General features: G+C 41.6%; 1 protein-coding gene across 9 annotated transcripts; it reads left to right on the top strand.

The window, feature by feature from the left end:
• Positions 1-442: 442 nt before the first annotated feature.
• On the top strand, positions 443-16,540 carry LOC144715630 (pfkB-like carbohydrate kinase family protein). Of its 9 annotated transcripts, XM_078590584.1 has the most exons (13): positions 488-577; positions 905-1,027; positions 1,193-1,380; positions 1,881-1,957; positions 2,045-2,154; positions 2,246-2,360; positions 2,726-2,788; positions 2,895-3,058; positions 3,151-3,212; positions 3,409-3,475; positions 15,963-16,028; positions 16,117-16,245; positions 16,327-16,540. In XM_078590584.1, the coding sequence occupies exons 1-13, from the start codon at positions 492-494 to the stop codon at positions 16,352-16,354; spliced, it is 1,278 nt and encodes a 425-aa protein (XP_078446710.1). In that variant the 5' UTR covers positions 488-491; the 3' UTR covers positions 16,355-16,540. The 9 variants fall into 9 exon arrangements, 8 of the variants coding, with proteins under 8 accessions (XP_078446709.1, XP_078446710.1, XP_078446708.1 ...); XM_078590583.1 differs by having other exon boundaries at positions 443-577; positions 929-1,027; positions 1,881-2,154; XM_078590582.1 differs by having other exon boundaries at positions 1,881-2,154.
• Positions 16,541-18,503: the final 1,963 nt, after the last annotated feature.

The raw sequence follows: 18,503 nt of genomic DNA, 5'->3' as shown, positions 1-18,503 counted from the left end.
TGTGCATTTATAAGAGCTTCAATGGTCCTTTACATTAAAATTGTGACGAAATTTTAATTGCATCAAAGTGTGGACTAGGTACACTTAACTATTCCACTGCCTTTCTTTTTGACAATTATAATTGGACAATCGGAGTTTGTTTCTAGAATTCACTTATCATTGAATACCCTTTTAACTATCCGGTTAGCATCTTTTATATTCAGTTTGCTTGGTCACATTGGATTCACATCTAAAAACAATCCCCTTATATTTGATTATGTTTTAGTTGGGCTTGAACCTTTTAAAGGATTCTTTAAAAAGTCAGGGGAGACTAAATTTAGAGTTTCACTTCATGACCTTCTTCATACATGGAACTTTCTATTTGTAAATTGCAAATTCTATGGTTTAAACATCTATTTTGACGTTTAGTGAAACATCAAGCGGCCATTCATTTGAATCATGAAAACTCAGTGGATCTGTCGACACAGTAAAACGGCGTGGAGGCCTTCTTCATGACCGCGCGGGGCACTCATCTTACATGTAGACTCTGGAAAATTAAAAGAGCCGCGTTCAGTAAAATTTTGTCAGAATCTCGGAGGTACGTCGCATCAATCTCTCTTTCGAAGATGTACACTTCTTAAAATTAACTCTCTCAAGAATGATACGCACCATAGAAGTATGCCTTCTCCAAAAACAACCCAAACTACACACACGAATACATTTTAGTCTCACATTTGAGTATCGATCATTCCAAATTCGGCCAGAACTCCGGAATTCTTATGCAATGATGTGGAGACGATCGCAGAATCACTCCAGTTGGAATCCACAAGGGTTAATTGCTTTGTGTATGACTCGGAGATCTTGCTGAAATTCTTACTGATAAAGGGATGTGGGCTGATTTCAAGGTTTCTATACGTTGATATAGACTGATCATCGGGGAGCTACGCAGGAAATTACATTGCCCAAGAGCTCGCAGTTCATCTTCCTACGTTCCGGCGCAAGCTCTGGGTGAGGGGCCTTTTTGCAAACCAACGGACTCTGCAATCGGGTCAGTTGTTTTTTCCATGGGCTTTGTCTGGATGGACAAAAAATATGTCTCTTTCCTTTCTCTGGGTGATGCAATTCTATAAGAGTATCGCGTGTTTTGAGTGAAGCTTTGATTTCACGCTGACTTCATGTACCCCCTGCGCGGCTTCTCCCCTTTCGGTCGCAGTTGCACCGTTGCGGGCGCCGCTGTTTCCTGGAGGCATCCGTCCTTCATAAGGTCACCAGTAAAGGGGCGACTCGGCTCGGCTCTCGCCTCAAGAATGGCGACGACAGTCGGGATAGAAGTCGATGCGACCAACATTCTGAAGCGGATTACTCCGCCTTTGGACCCGCAGCTGTACAAAGGCCAGGCCGGTGAGATCTCCATGCTTTCTATATTCTCATCCTCCGATCCAAGTGTTCGACAATTGCAACTCAAACAAATGGCGGTAAATTTGAGTACCGTCTATTGAGTGAAACTTCTCGATGGCTGGATAGTGTGGCGATTTCGACCGTGATTCGGAATTTCCTTCGCTAAAAGCTTCGACTGAAGTTTTTTTTCCTGATCCCTCGTCCGGGTAGCTTTCTCAGGCTTCTGAGCCTAAATTGCAGAGAAATATGAAGACGGAACACAAATCATTTCAAAGTAAACCATATTTTCAAAAGGAGGGGCCGAATTGTTGTCTCGAGATATTCATCTTCTGTTATTCCTTCGTTCCTATGCTAACTGGGGATGACCAGAAAGTACAAGTGTCTGTATTATGTGTTTAGGTCTCCAATTCAAGCTAATTTATTTCCAAAGTCATGCGTTCATTTGGCGAGGTGAAACCCTTTGCCTTTTTTCACTCCATCCCACTCAATAAATTTGTGTGCAGGAAAGATCGCAGTTATCGGTGGATGCCGTGAATACACGGGCGCGCCGTATTTCGCTGCTATTTCTGCTCTCAAAATTGTGACATCTTCCTTCCTTATCAATATTTTTTCTCCAGAGTATGAATGTGTTTATTCCAGATTTCTTTTATATGTGGTATTCATGCAGGGAGCAGACCTGTCTCACGTCTTTTGCACAAAAGATGCAGCGGCTGTCATTAAAAGCTACAGTCCTGAGCTGATAGTGCACCCTGTGCTTGAAGAGTCGTACAGTGTAAGGTAGTCCATTATGTATTTGTCGTAGACTGCTGGCTGAAGAGGCGTTTCCTAGGGGATCCTTAATCACATACGGCAATCTACTTCCTTTCAGGGAGGATGAAAAGGTCTTGGTTTCCAGTCGAGTTCTGGCAGAGGTCAGAAAGTGGATGGAACGGTTTGATTGCCTTGTTGTGGGTCCAGGCCTTGGAAGAGACCCTTTTCTTCTGGTTAGTTTTTGAATCAGATATTCTTCCCATGATTGAGTTACATGGCTTAGAGATTTCTTTATGATGAAACCCCCCGTGAGAGAAAACACCTCAATGCGTATCCTTCTAGAATCACCACAGCAGCTGATCTGAGGAATTGTTGTGGTTTGTTACTTCCCGTCCTGTGTAGGCTTTTAATGAAATTTTGTGCTACTTCCCTCATATTCTTTGGAAAATCTCTCATGTTTTTTTTTTGTTGAAACCACCTTGACTAAAGATTGGGTTATGAGTATTTTCAATTTTCATCCAAATAATGATGGCCGATAAAGACGTTTTAATTTCCATTCTAATCATCTAACGATGTTTTTTTTGATTTTGTGACGAAGGACTGTGTTAGTGAAATAATTCAGCATGCAAGACAGTTAAACGTGCCCATTGTCGTTGACGGGGTTGGTATTGACGCCTTATTATTTATTAACCATATTATATTTATTTATCCTGTTGAAGTATCCTTCGAATGATGACTAAATATGGTAGTGACTGTTCATGGAGCAGGATGGACTTTTCCTGGTCACCAATAACCTTGACCTTATTTTGGGCTATTCTTTAGCTGCTCTAACTCCAAATGTGAATGAATACCGGCGTCTGGTTGAAAAAGTATTAGAGAGAGAAGTTGACGATCAAAATGCAGCTGGTCAACTTTCATCTCTCTCATCAAGGTGTCTCATCTTTCAAATTCTGCAAATATATTTGGCTCCTTCAGTTGCCTTTCTTGTCTAACTCATGAAGCCGAATGTGTCTCATTATTCAGACTTGGAGGAGTAACAATTCTGCGGAAGGGAAAAGCTGATCTTATTTCAGATGGGAGAACAGGTGAATTGCTTGTGATAACTTCCTGCGCACTACCAGGAGCATAAATTTTCTCTACATGTCACAACCTATCTTGTTTAATGTTGGTGTCAAATGCATGCATCTTAAAGATCGTTCTTATCTCCCATAACCAAATGTCTTCTTATCTTAATTCAGTTATATCTAACATTTGTCATCCCAAACATATTTGATCATCCAGTCTGTATGGTGAGTGCGTATGGATCCCCACGTCGCTGCGGCGGGCAAGGCGATATCCTTTCTGGAAGGTTGGCTTCTTGTCCATTTTTTTGTTGTTTTCTGGACAAATTTTCCCTTGTCTTCAATAACTATCTGTCAGCTGAGATGTCTTTCCTTTCTAGTTTGTTCTTTTTTCCTTTTGTTGTGTCTTTCCTAATTAGGTATTTCCTTATATAGTCTAATGGGCCCAACTAATGGCCCAATTCGTGTAATCACGAATCTGGTATATTAGACCAGAAAGAGGAAATAGAACTTGTTTCTGTTGTTGAATATCAATCTCCTAGGGATTCCTAACTGTGAAGCAGGTCGTGGCTGATGAGCTGAAGGTATCAGCTCCAAAGGTGACACTATCTCTGCATATGGCACAACCGCCACTCTGTGAGATGCTGTTGCAACCAAAACTACACAGCAGCTGATAAAGCATGGTGCCTTCTTCCATGCCCACCATGGTCACCATGAGTGCCACCACAAACGTTTCCGCCTTCACCATTCCATAGCTACAGGGGCTACAATGGTCCACGCAAGGGTTTTGCATGATGGTTTGCAGAGCTGTCTCAGGGAAGCATTTCAGTGGAAAGCAAGCGACAGATAATCCTCAAAGGGAGGTCACATGTGGATCTGGTAAAAGAACAGACCTGGAAGAGAATATGTGGAAGCAAGATAGAGAGAGGAACAGGAAGGCTGTAGAACAGAGTGGGGGGTCCCTCCTTCTGCTGTTGAAATCCAGTCATGGAAAACAGTAATGCCAAATTCATGTTACAACTAAGGGTTCCCACCCCATAAATAAAAGTAGGAAGTCCAAATAGAGTTTATACTAACACCCTTATTTTCAACAGTCTCCACAAAACATTTCTTCAAATCTTCCTGAAACTTTCTGTGGGCTGCCCCTAGGAAGGCCCATAAGGGATAGACCAGTTGGCCCTGCCATAATTGGCACAGTTGTGGACCACCTGCAGCCAAGTCACAGATCACCCATTTCCCACATTGTGGACAGCTCATGGAATCATCCAAATATGGGCAGGCCTCATTGGGTCCAGGTCGTGGACCATTTATGGCACAACCACAGATCACCCACAGCCCAGTTCCAGAGAACTGCATTTACCAGTTTTTCTGCAGTCTGATAAGGTTCCTTTAAGCACTTTTCAAAGCTCTAAGAAAAGGAGAAGCTAGTCACACGTACTAGTAGGAATAAAAGGGCTGGAAGTGCCTACTATTAATAACGATCAAGAGACAGAATGGGAATCGACTTATGAATTCAAGAACCGTGAGCAGACTTCGGGCGGGATAGGAGATACTCCGAATCCTGTGGAGTGAGGGTTGATCTGACTCTCCTCTGGCCTCCAATTGAGAAGATCTGATCCAGATTATCTCGCTACATTTGTTCATTCCTCAAGACACTGATTCTTTTGTATTCTTTCTATTGGAGAACATTTTCATTGGAGATTGTTGTCCCATCTGCATTGTCAAGAGAAAGATACTAACAGGATCGTAACACAGTCGTGGTCTCTGCAGCCAAGGTCAGCACTTCTGCTACTATTTCTACCACCGATCTTGCAGTCCCAGTAGCTGCAGCCACAGTGGCCACTGTAGCTTCTGTGGCCATCATCATAGCCATTGCCCTGTCATAACTGTCGCCACGCCTGTTGGGGACATCTGGAATGCAAGCATGTCAGTTTCAGCTGCAGCATCTTGCTGAAGCACTTGCGTTCAACACTGTCAGTGTGCTTCTGTGCCCAGCTATCATCTATGTACAGTACAATTATCAAAGCTAGTTAATCGCTACCTTATCTTCCTAGCACCAGCACCAGCAGCCGTGGCTAAACTCAGCTGCGATGCCCGCAATCTAACATCCACTGCTGTCATCGTTGCCGCCATTTCCAACCTTGATGCCACCACCATAACATCTGTCATCAGCCGCCAACATGTCATAGCTGGCAGTACACCCACAAGATACTGATCAGTCTCAAAGCCTTACTTCACATCCTCCTTTCTGGGCAAGCTGTTGCAGGAACTCGAGCCTCAGAAATGAAGTCCCAAAAGGGCCATCAGAATGGGGGAAGAATCAGGGGCTTTCTCTGAAGCCCATGCATTGCCACCCAGCCCGCTACGGCCGAAGCCATCATGAACTGTTTTGATGGACCCTCCAGCTATTGGCCCCTGGCTCGGCTGGGGTCCAACTTCGTCCCAACTGTAACTCAGCCGCACTCTTGGTGCACACTCAACTCTGGGTCCATCCAGGCAGTGGGGTCCAGAAGGTCATCTTGAACCAATGGGCGCTTCCCCATTCCCCTTAATGTGCTTTCTTGTGCAGGTCCAACTGCTTCTGGGGAATATTGGGCCTTCCCATACCATAAATGGGCTTTCTTGTGCAGTCTAATAACTTCCTTTTCTATATCTGTCCCGATATCCGATCTCTGTGAAAACGAAGACATTATGAGATGACCACATTGGAATTAGGACAGATAACAGATGTGCGACCATACCGGATATCAGGACAAATGATGATGGGGTGTGGAGATGGCAGATGACGGCACCAGATATCGGCACCAGATATCAGAGTAACAATATCTTTACTGGCATCTGATATCCAGATCTTGGATGTTGATATCCGGATGAGGGATTCTGATATCCAGATATCAGACATTTTTTGTCGGGAGACTTTTTCTCATATGGAGAAGATTAAAACTAATGGGGTATATATTGTTTGGTGTGGACTTATAATTGAATTTGACTCCCATCTTGCTTGAACTTTAAGAGCTAGGTGTGTTCACAGTTGTGCATGGTCCCTGGTAAAGCCTCATGTTGCTTGTGACCATGGAAAGTCTAGTCTTGGTGCTTGATGGGCTATTTTGCATCTTCTGAAACGTCTCACCTTCTCAAGATCACAAAGATTGAGAAACAATCAAAATACATAGCTGATATTATTATGTATAAAATTAACTAGCTTGATATTTTGTACATACACAGCCTTGTAAACTAGGTACTTAACTTAATTTTATGCCTAATTAGGTTGTCTCCAGTTATATTAAACATACAAATTCTTATTAAATCATGTGTCATAGTTAGAACTTTGGTACTCATATTTATTGTACGATTCATTATGTTTGATCACATATTTGTTTTTTCTACTAACACAAAAAACAATTTAAAATATGTTAACAATATCAAGTCGGATATAGGAAAAACCGATATCAGTGACTGATATCCAATATCAGCATCCAAGCCCCAGACAAAGGCAGATGTTGATATCAGAACCATGGCATATGTGTTTGGAGCAGTTTACATTTTGAGAGATTTGAAAGAGCACCATCTCGTTCAAAGGCTCTATACATCTGCTGTTTCCCAATGCATTTTGTTAGACAAATACTCTGTTTTTTCCTCTTTCTGGATAGAAAATATTTCTCAGAACATGGGGTGTGAATCAAGCCCATCTTTGAATTGAAACTGAGATATCGATGCTGAGTTCTTCCCTTCTGAATCAGCTAGAATCCTAACTGAAAAAGGCTGACAAGAAGTTCTTTCAAAATTGACTTTTTGTTCCTCTATTTGGGGTGTCGCAGAAATGTCTGCAATCGTGTAAATTGCTCTTCGAACGAATGGATCGGGTCGAATTGGAAGTGGAAAGATTTGTACACGTTATATGTTTTGTTACCACTTTTTGGAAATTCATTAGATATGAATAACATATATCGATAATGGATACCCAATATCGGTATCTGATATCCAGATATTGCTCAAGGCAAATTTCTGATACGGACCTCTATAAGGATCCGATCAAGAAACACCAAAATAAGAGAGAAACAATACTTCACTTATGCACCTAGATATACAGCAGGGCTGAGTCTATTCACTGAGACGAATTCCAAAAACTGCGAAGAGAATTGTTCACAAAAACGGTAGAGGAACAATAGAAGAATAACATGGATGCTCGCTGGATTGGCTGCCCCTCCATTAGATCTTGGAGTATCTACACTGCTCCAGCCCGCTACACCCAATCAGGTAATAATAGCCCATGATTCTTGATGGTTATTTGCCCTCTTATTTGTAGTGTAATTGGGCCCGCCTTATTAGGGCTCTGATTGTACTTCTTTTCTGACATGTGTATCGTCAAGCAAGTTTTGGGGGGGTTCATGATAATTCCGCTAATCCGATACCTGGTTCCGCATCCCTCCTGATATTGGCATCAGGATGGGCAACACTACTGCCACCCTGAAGAGCTATGAAGCTAGATGATGAGCTCCGCTACTCAATAGGATTGAGTATGAGAACCAGCTCAAGAGCAAGATGCCACCTTGATACAACCCCATCATATCTAGGCATATTTGATTCAGTTTTTATTCAGTTGGGCCATTGGGGGCATTTTTTGTCATTTCTCTTGGTGCATCTTCCCTTTAAATAGGCCAGCCCTCCCTTTAGGATCGCAACAAAGAGTCATCATCAAAAAGTGTTTCTCTGTCTCCTCACCGAAGTCCATCCAACATCCCCCTGGTCTCCTTGCCCTTATCTCCCTTGTGCCTCCATTGATGTTCTTCCCTGCATGATTAGCGACGGCCCTCTCATCCTCTCATTCGGGTGACAATCTTACCACCATCCCCCGTGGATGGTCCCGCAATAGCTCTATCAGTGCCACCTGCAGAAACCTGATAGGATCCTTGATAGGATCCTAAACCTATCTAGGGGTAGTTTCGTCATTTAGACCACTGGGGCATTTTAGACAATTGCTATTATGTATTTCCCTTTAAATAGGGATGCCGTCTCTTTAGGAGGGCAGCGAAGAAAGAATAAGTTAGAATAAGTGTTCTTGTCCTGTCCCTCTCCTCGTCTAGGCCTGGTTTCTCTCTCCCCTTCTACAATCCCCGTCCTTGCGATCGTCTCCACTTCACCGCGTCTTCAGGCGGCTCGTCCCCGGCCGATCCCTTCCCCCTCCGCTCGGCCCGCCCTCTACCATTCCCATTTCACCTCTCTACCCCAGGAACTTCTTCCGATACGAACCTAGATCAAGGTTCGTATCAAAACCCTAGCCGATGTAGGAAGAAATAAAATACTTTCTCATTCATCGTAAAGGGTCCATACAAAAATATGTAGGGTAAGATTCTGGGTCACTTATATTCAGTGATTGTTTCTGAGACTATTAAAAGCCTCAGAAGGGCAGTTAAACAAATATACGAAGCACAAGGCATACAAAAAAACCAGAAAAATAAGACACTAATTCACTCCTATGACAATTAGGGTTCGCCCAACCGATATCCGTCCGATATCTGTCCAATATCCGGTATTGGACAACCGATATCCGATATCCGGGAAAAAATGGGACGGCGCCGGATATCGGATATGAGATATCGGACGATATCCGTCTCTGAGGGGTAGACGGATATCGGTACCAGATATCGGGGGGGTGAGGATGAAACGGGTATCGGATACCGGATATCGGATTTCAATTTCCGGATATCGGAACCGATATCCTGATATCGATATCCGGTATTGATGGAAAAAAATAACCTTCGCATCATATACGACGAGTTAGTTTAATACACATTGTATGGTTTTGATTTCTATTCAATCTCAGTTAATATATAGAATGCAAACTTTTTTTTTCTTCCATATGGGATAACAGAATTCGAAGTTTTATGTAAACTTTGGGATAAAAGTTTCTCTGTATATATTAAGTGAGTCCGACAATACATTTAATGTTAAAATAATATTTATACCAATTATCGCTATATTTTAAGACCCTTATATATATTAATCATTTAATATATGAGGACACCGTCCAATAAATAGAAACAATGAGTTCTATTTCCTTCCATATGGGATAAAGGGATTCCGAGTTTAACACAAAACCCGAATCCTGTTATCCCATATGGAAGAAATTAAAAATACTCGACTGTATATAATAAACGAGATGTGTGACCTATCAGAAAGCTCTTCTGTTTCTCTCGTGCCCACGTTAATCTATGCGAAATGTGAGACATTTAATAATTAATAATATTTTTATTATAATTTGATGTGGATATCGGTTTTCAATATCCGCATCCGATATCCAATATTGTTATCTGCCCCGTTGAGACGGAGACGGATGCCGACATCGAGACGGATATCGGTATCGGATATCAGCACTGTAGCAACTGATATCCGATACCGATATCTGGTATCCGGATATCGAAAAAAATGGATACCGGAAAATGCCTTTCTGGTATCCGATACAGCATCCGGTGCCTGTATCGGGACGGGCGAACACTAATGACAATGGTATCAGATGCATTAATGCCTCTTTGACATCCCCAATTCATGATGCCTGAAGGATTGGTCAAAGGTGTGAACTCCAACACTGCAACACAACAGAAATGGCAGCTCTGAACAAGAAATTGGACAACATCTCCTACCTGGTGTAGCTGATAAGTTCTATTCCTGGAAATACCAAAGGAGGCAGCCGAGATCCGGTCAACGGGCCGTTGACCAAGACTAGTATACAAGAAGGGGAGGGACCCTTCTTCCCTATAAATGAAGACCCGACTTGTCCAAATCAGGAATCTCGCCCAACCAACTGGAGGGAGGAGCTCGCTGCAGGAGGAGGAGCCGCCCGAAGGAGGAGGATTCTCAACCGAGGATCAGGAGCCGTCTCGCCTGAGGAGAAGGAACTCCAACTTGGAGTGGGAGTCATCTCGTCGAGGGAGGAGGTGCGCCACTGAGGGAGGGGAACTCGCCTAATCTTGCGCTTTCATTCTTATTGAGCTACATTGATACTTTCTACAACATTATCAAGCTGCTTCTCAACTTTCTTGGCATTCTACTTCATACGGTCTATCAGTAGCTCTCCCATTGGAGCTCCTTGTCAAAGCACTCATTGCCCATGTTCTTTTGAATCACATGGCCTCATTCCACATCCAGCAGCATGGCATCGTCACCAATGGACGAGGGCTCCGACCAAGATCTTAAGGATAAGATCATGGTAGAGGCCTCAATCGCAGGTCTGGCTCTGGCTCTGCCACAATCACAATCCTCTGCTGGTCTCCTGCCAACCAAGACAGTTCCAGTGATGGAGAAAAATCATCATGGACAGCATATTTGGCCCCGGCCACAATGGAATATCATGTCCAATATCATTTATTGTTGTGGATTATGGTTATCATTATTGATACATGATATTGATACAGATATCATAAGGTTTATTCATATAAACCTCCTGGGGTTATCCCATATAAAAAAATTGGATTTGTATCCCGCTTACAGGTTGGGTTCCAAGAAGAGGGTGTCATTCATAAGCTCTTACCATGTAGCCCACCCTCTCCCAGTTGGTCCACATAGAAGAGGGGGAGGGATATCAGTGATTGATATCTGATCATAACGAAATCCAATACTGGCATCCACATCAAAACTGATAGTGAGTCTCAATATCAGCGTCGGGTACTGCAGGCAAAGACAATTGTTTTTCTTATTTTTACAGTTTTACCCTAAAACTTATGTAATTTTGTATATATTCCTATTTCCTCTTTGACCATTGTACAAGTAGCTGATGTACGCGTATCATCCCAGGGGGTAGTATATCCAGTAAGATTGTTTAGGAAGGGTGCTTTCTCCTGAGAAATAATGCACACTTGTTTTGCCTCTTTCTTCTGCTCTTCTTACATGTATTCCTCTTTAAATAGTGCAGCCCTTCCTTTCGGATGGCAGCGAAGAAGTAAAAAGAAGTGGTTGGTTCTCACATCTACTTCTCTGGTGATGTTCCTCCTGCGGCCAACTTCCCTCTGCTGATGATCTTTCCAGCACTCTCCCTTTCTCTCTGAGTTCTGAGCGACTATTTGTCCAGCCGGTTCTCTTCTTTCCCTAACTTCTCGGGAAATAACTCTGGTTCTTATCACTCTCATGGTGACCTAAAGTCCTTGATTCTTCGTCTATTTCGTTGAGGCTTTCTGCAAAGGTTCTCTCCTTGCTTTGATGCTGTTCATTCCTTCAGGTACCGATACTGATATCTGTCTTACTGGTATCTTTCATCAGATGGCAGTATTGGATATTGATCATCAGACAACACTTTTAAGATGACTGACGATCCCCACATCCTGCAGCTCTGGATCCCCACACCACAGTGGCTGAATCCCGCTTGTGCAGAATCCAAATCTTGTTTGCCAGCGCAGGATCCACCACGTATTAGGATCACTGATGTATCCGCCACGGCAGCTGCCCCATCTGCAGCCTCAGCTGCAACCCCCTCTGGAGTTGGCTTGCTTGTCGCCTCAGCCACTATGTTAAGGCACTGGCGTAATTATACTCGCAATCACAATGAGATAACGATCCTCGTGATTTACTCAATGACAATGCATAGATCTTGCCGCTCCCAACAATACGAGAGTTTATAAAGCCGTACAATAGAAATGAACAGTAGATGCAACCAAAGATGGAACCGCAAACTAAAGGACTGAGATAGATCGGAGTAGCTAATGACCGAATTGGCTCCACAGCTCCATGAGGCTGGATCTCGTTCCCTCTTGAGAAGACGTCTGCAACGACTTCTTGATGCCCGATCAAAAGAGCCCCTTCTCCTTTACATAGAGATTTTCACGTTTTATTCAATTTTTCGCACGTGCTGCATCAACTGGCACGTGTGACTGAAGCGTTGCGTCTTCGCTTGCTTTGATAAGCCTTCACCAGAGACTTATCATTACTCCCTGGCTGAAGACCAATTGGTCCCCAATTGGAAAACTGGGAAATTGACGCTCCATAACGTTGATGTCTTCCCAGGTGGTTTCATAATTTGGAAAATTTTTCCACTTAACGAGCACTTGCGTGCCATCTCGGCTGAAGCGATATAACAATATGCAATCAGGATACACCTGCCATTCCAAATTTTCAGATAAGTTAGATGGAATATCAAGCATAGATGTATGACCCCCAATGGCCTTTTTAAGTTGAGAAATATGGAAAACAGGATGCAGCTTGGCACTCTCAGGAAGGTCAAGTTTATACGCGATGTCACCAATTTTTTGTAAAATTTTGTAGGGTCCTTAGTATCTTGGAGACAACTTTTCACAAATCTTCTTGGCAAGTGATCTAATGCGATATGGTCGGATTCTCAAATACACCAAATCACCCACTCTGAATTCTATATCACGTCTGTGCCTATCAGTTTGAGCCTTCATACTCTGCTGAGCATTGTTCAAATGAGATTTTAACAATGTTAGAATTTGATCTCTTTCTTAAAGAAGAGTGTCCAGAGAATCCAATGGTGTAGCTGGACTCCCATAACAAAGAAGATGCGGAGGATCTCTACCATAAACCACCTTGAATGGGGGCGTTCTGATAGCTGAATGGTAGGATGTATTATAATTTTACTCAGCCATGGCAAACATTTAGACCAAAGTTTAGGTTGTTCTGACGAGAAACACCTCAAGTAACATTCCAAGCTTCTATTGGTAACTTTGGTCTGACCATCGGTTTCTGGGTGATAAGATGATATGTACTTTTCAAGAAAGTACCAAAGAAGGAAAGGGCGAGCAGGTCAACGGATTGTTGACCGGATGACCTGACCAGGGACTCGACCCTATAAATAAGAGGGAGTTATGGTCAGGGGAAAGGAGGACGTTTTTCTTGATTCAGGCCTGCAAGGGTTACGTTGCCAGAGGACCAGAGACACCGCAGATCTAGAACGGGGATTACGACGACGAGGAAGGAGCTCCGTCACGGGAAGGGCGAGCCGTCCTATCGTCTGATTCTGTTATCTTTCTATCTCTCTTTTCTCTCTCAACATCGGATCCAGACTCACAATTGGGTGAATATTGTTAAATTCTTGAGTTTCTATTGGAGATAATTCATTGATACAACATAGGTGTATCATAAGATGAACTGAGTTTAAGAGAAGTAACTTGGCTTTTGTGTAGTTCTTTCCCAAATAAACTAGTAAACACACTGCCTAGGTCCGAAACAATAGATCTTGGTATACCATGCAATCTTACAATCTCTTTGATGAAGACCTGAGCAATATCGTGAGCTGAAAAGGGTGTTTAGTCAGAATAAAATGAGCATATTTCCTCAATCTATCCACTATTACCAGAATAGAATTGAACCTAAGAGATGGTAATCCTTCAATAAAATCCAAGGATATGTCTTCCCATATTTTATCAGGAATAGGTAATGGTGAAAGTAGACCAGCTGGATTCAATGTGGACGCTTTATGTGTTTGACATATATGACAAGAGGAGACATAAGCTTTGATTCTCTTCTTCATTCCTTGCCAATGGAATTGTTTTGCTATCCTTTTGTAGGTCTTGAGGAAACCACCGTGACCACCTGTATTAGCATCGTGTAACTCTTGTAGTACAATATCAATCAGCTGAGAATTACTTGGAATTACCAACTTTTTTTCTTGTAAAACAGGAGATTATGGTGGAGAGAGTAATTAATATACTTTCCTGTGTTAGATAATATGGAATCTTTAATATCAAAAGCAGTGGGTCGAGAGAGATTTCCTGCTCTAACTGTTTTTTGTCCAACCAATGTGTTACAGACAAGTTGTTAAGGGACATTTCACCCGTGGAGCGGGACAATGCATCTGCCACACTATAGCTTTTACCAGTTTTGTACTTAATTTCAAATTCGTAACCCAGAACTTCTGAGATCAATTTGTGATAGGGTTGAGGAATTCCTTGTTGGTCATTAAGGAATTTAAGGGAACCCTGATCTGTGAGGATAAAAAGTTTTCTGAATAATAAATATTGCTTCCACTTGTTAATAGCCCATACTACTCCCATCTATTCTCTTGCGTAGGTAGATTTGGACTGAGCTCGGACTGATAGTGCTTTACTGAAATATGCAAGAGGGTGTGAATCTTGAATTAATTCCGCTCCAACTTCATAACCTGAAGCATCTGTCTCCACCGCGAAAGGTTTAGAGAAATCCAGAAGACTGAGTATGGGTGCAGAGTACAATGCCTTTTTTAATGATTGAAAAGCGAAATCTGCTTCTGGTGACCACTGGAAGGCATTCTTTTGAGGAGCAACGTTAAAGGGTAGGCTAAGGTGGAATAGTGGCAAACAAACCGTCTGTAATAATTAGTCAATCCCAAAAACCCTCTTCAACTGTTTGAGAGTTGGAGTTGGCCAATTCTGGAGAGCTTCAATTTTTCCTGCATCAGTTGATAACCCTTCTGCTGATACCCAATGACCTAAAAACTCAATTTTATCCTTGTGGAATTCACACTTTTTTTAATTAACCCATAGTTGATTCTTCTGCAACAAATCCAGAACTAACTGTAGATGAGCTTCGTGATCCCCCAGTGATTTGCTGTATATAAGAATGTCATCAAAAAACACAAGCACAAACTAACGCAGATATGGCTTGAATATGGAGTTCATCAATCCTTGAAAAGTAGCAGGTGGCGTAGACAGACCAAAAGGCATAACCAAGAATTCATAATGGCCGTGATGAGTTTTGAAAACGGTCTTTTGGATGTCTTCTTCAAACATTCTAATTTGATAATAACCTAATTTAAGGTCAAGTTTGGTAAAAATAGTGGCTCCATGTAATTCCTCCATCCTTTTTCTTAATGAGTAATGCTGGGCTTGAAAAGGGGCTAGTAGAGTGTCTGATAATCTGGGCGTCTAGCATCTCTTGGATCAATTCTTCAATTTCTTTTATATGCAAGTAGGAATATCTGTATGGTCTCAAATGTACGGGTCATGATCCAGGAAAAAAGTGAATCCTGTGATCTATCTCTCTTTTGGGGGGTAATATCATGCTCGACTTAAACACTGTAGGATATTGGCAATCGCAATTTGAAATAATAGATGAAAGTTGAAGAATGGGTACCGGTGTTTGCTTGGGATTGCAGAGGTCATGGAGTCTTCTGAATTGTCTCTTGCTCCTTACAGTTAGATTGCATCATGCGTTCATCAATATTCCAAGGTACAATTAGATCGGATCCTGGCTGGGATATTATGATGCCTGAGGGGGAACTATTGATATGATCCCCAAAGCCCTTAGGGGTATTTAGGCATTTCTTCAAAATTTAGCTGGAGTTGGTGAAATTTTGGTGGGAGATCCTCCTGATTTGTTTGTGGGGGAGGGGGGGGGAGGGGGGGGCATGGACACCTATATTTGGTTATTTGGTTGTCATTTTGGGGGCACAGATTCAGGCCTGTTGCCATTTGGCTAATTCTATTTCCCATTTTCTCTTGTCCTTCCTTCCAAGATCTTTTGTGATAGGGACCTACATCAAGGTCTCATCTGTTAGTAACCCCAGATAGGAATTGAGTGCATGAGTTACTGGAAAATTTAGAAGGTGACTGTATTCAATATCAGCAAAGCACATTTTTCTGGAGCCTAAGTAGAACCGAATATGTAAAGCATTATGTTCTCTTATATATCATAATGTTATCATATATGAGATCAAAAGCATCTTGTTTGAACTGCATTTCAAGGGAAATTTCTGCATATTTATTCAGTGTCTTATGACCCTTTTATGCTGCTTGTTGAATTTGGGTGCAAATCTCAGCTGGCTGCTGCGATTGTATGTCTGAATTTCAGTGTGGCAGTCTTTTCGTCTTGGGCAAAGCAAACCCTCTCTGAGAGTGGTGAGCATTTTGACTTCAGGTATCTGGCACTTCAGAACTCTCATCTTCTGAGGTATTATGTTGCTGCTGCTTGTCAAATTGTGATCCATTCTTTGTTTGCTTTAAAGCTCCTCAAACCCAATGATTTTGGGGTGCATTGCTGGATCTGCATTGCTCCGAAAAGCTGCTTCTCTTGCCTTCGCAGATAAGAAACGTGCAACCCTCACATCTGATATTATTGAGAGCTTGGGGACGAGGTTTTATCCACAATTTAAATGTAGTTTCCTTTTTAGTATGACATTTTATGCATATATTTTGAAATTATTTTTCCTCTGCAGCGTGGAGGTTCTGTGCCAGGAAAAGTGAAGAGTCGCCTTGTTCCAGACATCATGATAAGATCTGCCATACACTGACTTTTGTCCTTAAATAAGTTGTATATCTGCTATACAGTGCATTCCCTCTTATTGTCTGTTTGAGGGCCGGTCTTTCAAAACATAGGTTTCACTCATCCTATTGCTGCATGACGTGTTTTGCATGTTCCTTTCTTTCCTATGCCCATGAATTTTTCACTACTATTTTTCATCAATCTCAATGACTCAATCCTCCTTTACCTTCAGCCATTTGGAATATTATGACAAATTTGTTCATTAGTCCATTCGTGCCCCATTGTCCATATATTTAGAACACCTTTTGATACAAAAATAATATGTTGGAGGGATACACAATTAGATTAAATATATCGACCAATGTATTCTTTTATTTAATTTCACCATCTCCATTTGATTATCACCATAAGTGACTTCAGCCTTAGTGTGAGATTCAAACTGAAAGGGTGCTTATTTCTGTTGTAGAATTATTACTGGTCACTGTGAATTTGCTGTTGCATATTAAGCTATACAATTTGTCAAATTATCACATTTGTATTTGATCTAAGAGGAGAATGAGATAGTGTACTCAGGTCAGGGATAGCAACGGAGTCGTCCACAATGGAGATGCAGCATCGCGTCTTAGGGCATAACAACCCAGGGAGGAGATAACATGAAAAACACCAGAAACCAACATTTTCATTACTTAAGTAATCATTCACATATAGATGATCTCAAATCCATGATCCATTGGATTTTTGATCTAAGGGTCATACATTCCAATGGTTCAATGCTGCAAGGAGAAAAAGTTTTAGGCATTGTAGAAAATGTGAGAAAAATATTAAAAATACATTTGTCCATCAAAACTCCCCCTCAAGCTGCAGAAAATATTCTTCATTCTTTGCTTGCAGATGAGTATCTAAAGTGTCAGGTTATGTAGATCTTTTGTTTGTATTTCAGTGCATTGATCTTCTGATTTGATCTAGGGTGTGCTGATCAGACCATTTGCTTATTTGTTTTGGATTAAGTGCCTGTTCACCTTCACATCCTTGGTACTAATCTGTTGTACTGGATTCTATCACAAATAAGCTTGCTGGGTGCGTTGATTTTAATCTTTAGATCTTTGAAGATGGATTTGAGCCGTATTGAATTCTGCTTCTGCACTAAATCTCATAACCACTTGTTTCGTCTTACTGCTTCTCCATGATATCAGGTGACCTCCCAAGAATGACCTAAATCCAATGATAAATTGTCTAGCAAAAATATCCATTGCATAATTAGCATCAGTATCAATTTCAAGGTCAGTACGAGAGTTTTTACAAAACATTATCCTAGAGTCTCCTCCTTCAAGTATGTAAGTACAAGCATGACTACCTGTTCATTTATGTCCCTTGGTTCTTGACCCACCGCATAGGAGATATCAGGTATGGTGAGAGATATGTAATTCAGTTTTTCCACTATAATCTGGTATCTGACCTTATATGTAGGTGGCATGTCATTTCCTAAGTCAAGCTTGAGATCATGATCGATAAGTTTTGGCACAGGTTTGCATTCAAGTATGCATATTATTTTTGAGGTATCTCATGTGTATTTAAGTTGAGATAACAATGTTTCATGTGTGAATTCGCAACTTATATCCCTAGGACGTAGCTTAGCTGGTTAAGTCTCTTTATTGCGAAGTCCTTCACCAATTGTTTATTTGACTTCTCAATCTTTCTTTGATCATTCCCTGTTGGGATCGTATCATCCACATTGACTAATAAACTAGAAGTGCCTTGTATTGAATGATTTCCAAACAAAGTGTGATCACATTGACTTTGTTGGTAACCCAAATGTTTCATTGTGTTGGTTAATGAAAAAAACCACATCCACAGAGATTGTGTAAGGCCATCAGTTTCTTCAACTGGACTTTTGTGACCTAATACCCTTGTTGGAAAATTATTCGGCAAATATGTGCTTGTTAATAATGCCCTCGCCCCACAAATAGTTATTTATTAGTACGCCTCTGTTGGCCTCTAGTAAGTGTCAATTTTTTTTGTCATTTCATTTTGCTGAGGGATATTGACACGTGATGTCTCATGAACATTCCCATTGTCTTTGATGAATCCTGTTAAGTCATGAGTTAATAGTCTTTTGTATTGTCTGATCAA

This window comes from Wolffia australiana, chromosome 19 (genome assembly GCF_029677425.1).
Source record: "Wolffia australiana isolate 7733 chromosome 19, ASM2967742v1".
Lineage (NCBI taxonomy): Eukaryota > Viridiplantae > Streptophyta > Magnoliopsida > Alismatales > Araceae > Wolffia > Wolffia australiana.
Note: the sequence above shows the minus strand (reverse complement) of the source record. Positions and strands in the feature narration are given on the sequence as shown.

Excerpts from the sequence above, each read along its gene's own strand:
- LOC144715630 (XM_078590582.1), top strand. The coding sequence starts at position 492 with ATGACCGCGCGGGGCACTCATCTTACATGTAGACTCTGGAAAATTAAA. Across the intron at positions 2,361-2,725 it reads GAAGAGACCCTTTTCTTCTG|GACTGTGTTAGTGAAATAAT; the intron begins GTTAGTTTTTGA and ends TTTGTGACGAAG. Across the intron at positions 3,213-3,408 it reads TATTTCAGATGGGAGAACAG|TCTGTATGGTGAGTGCGTAT; the intron begins GTGAATTGCTTG and ends TTGATCATCCAG.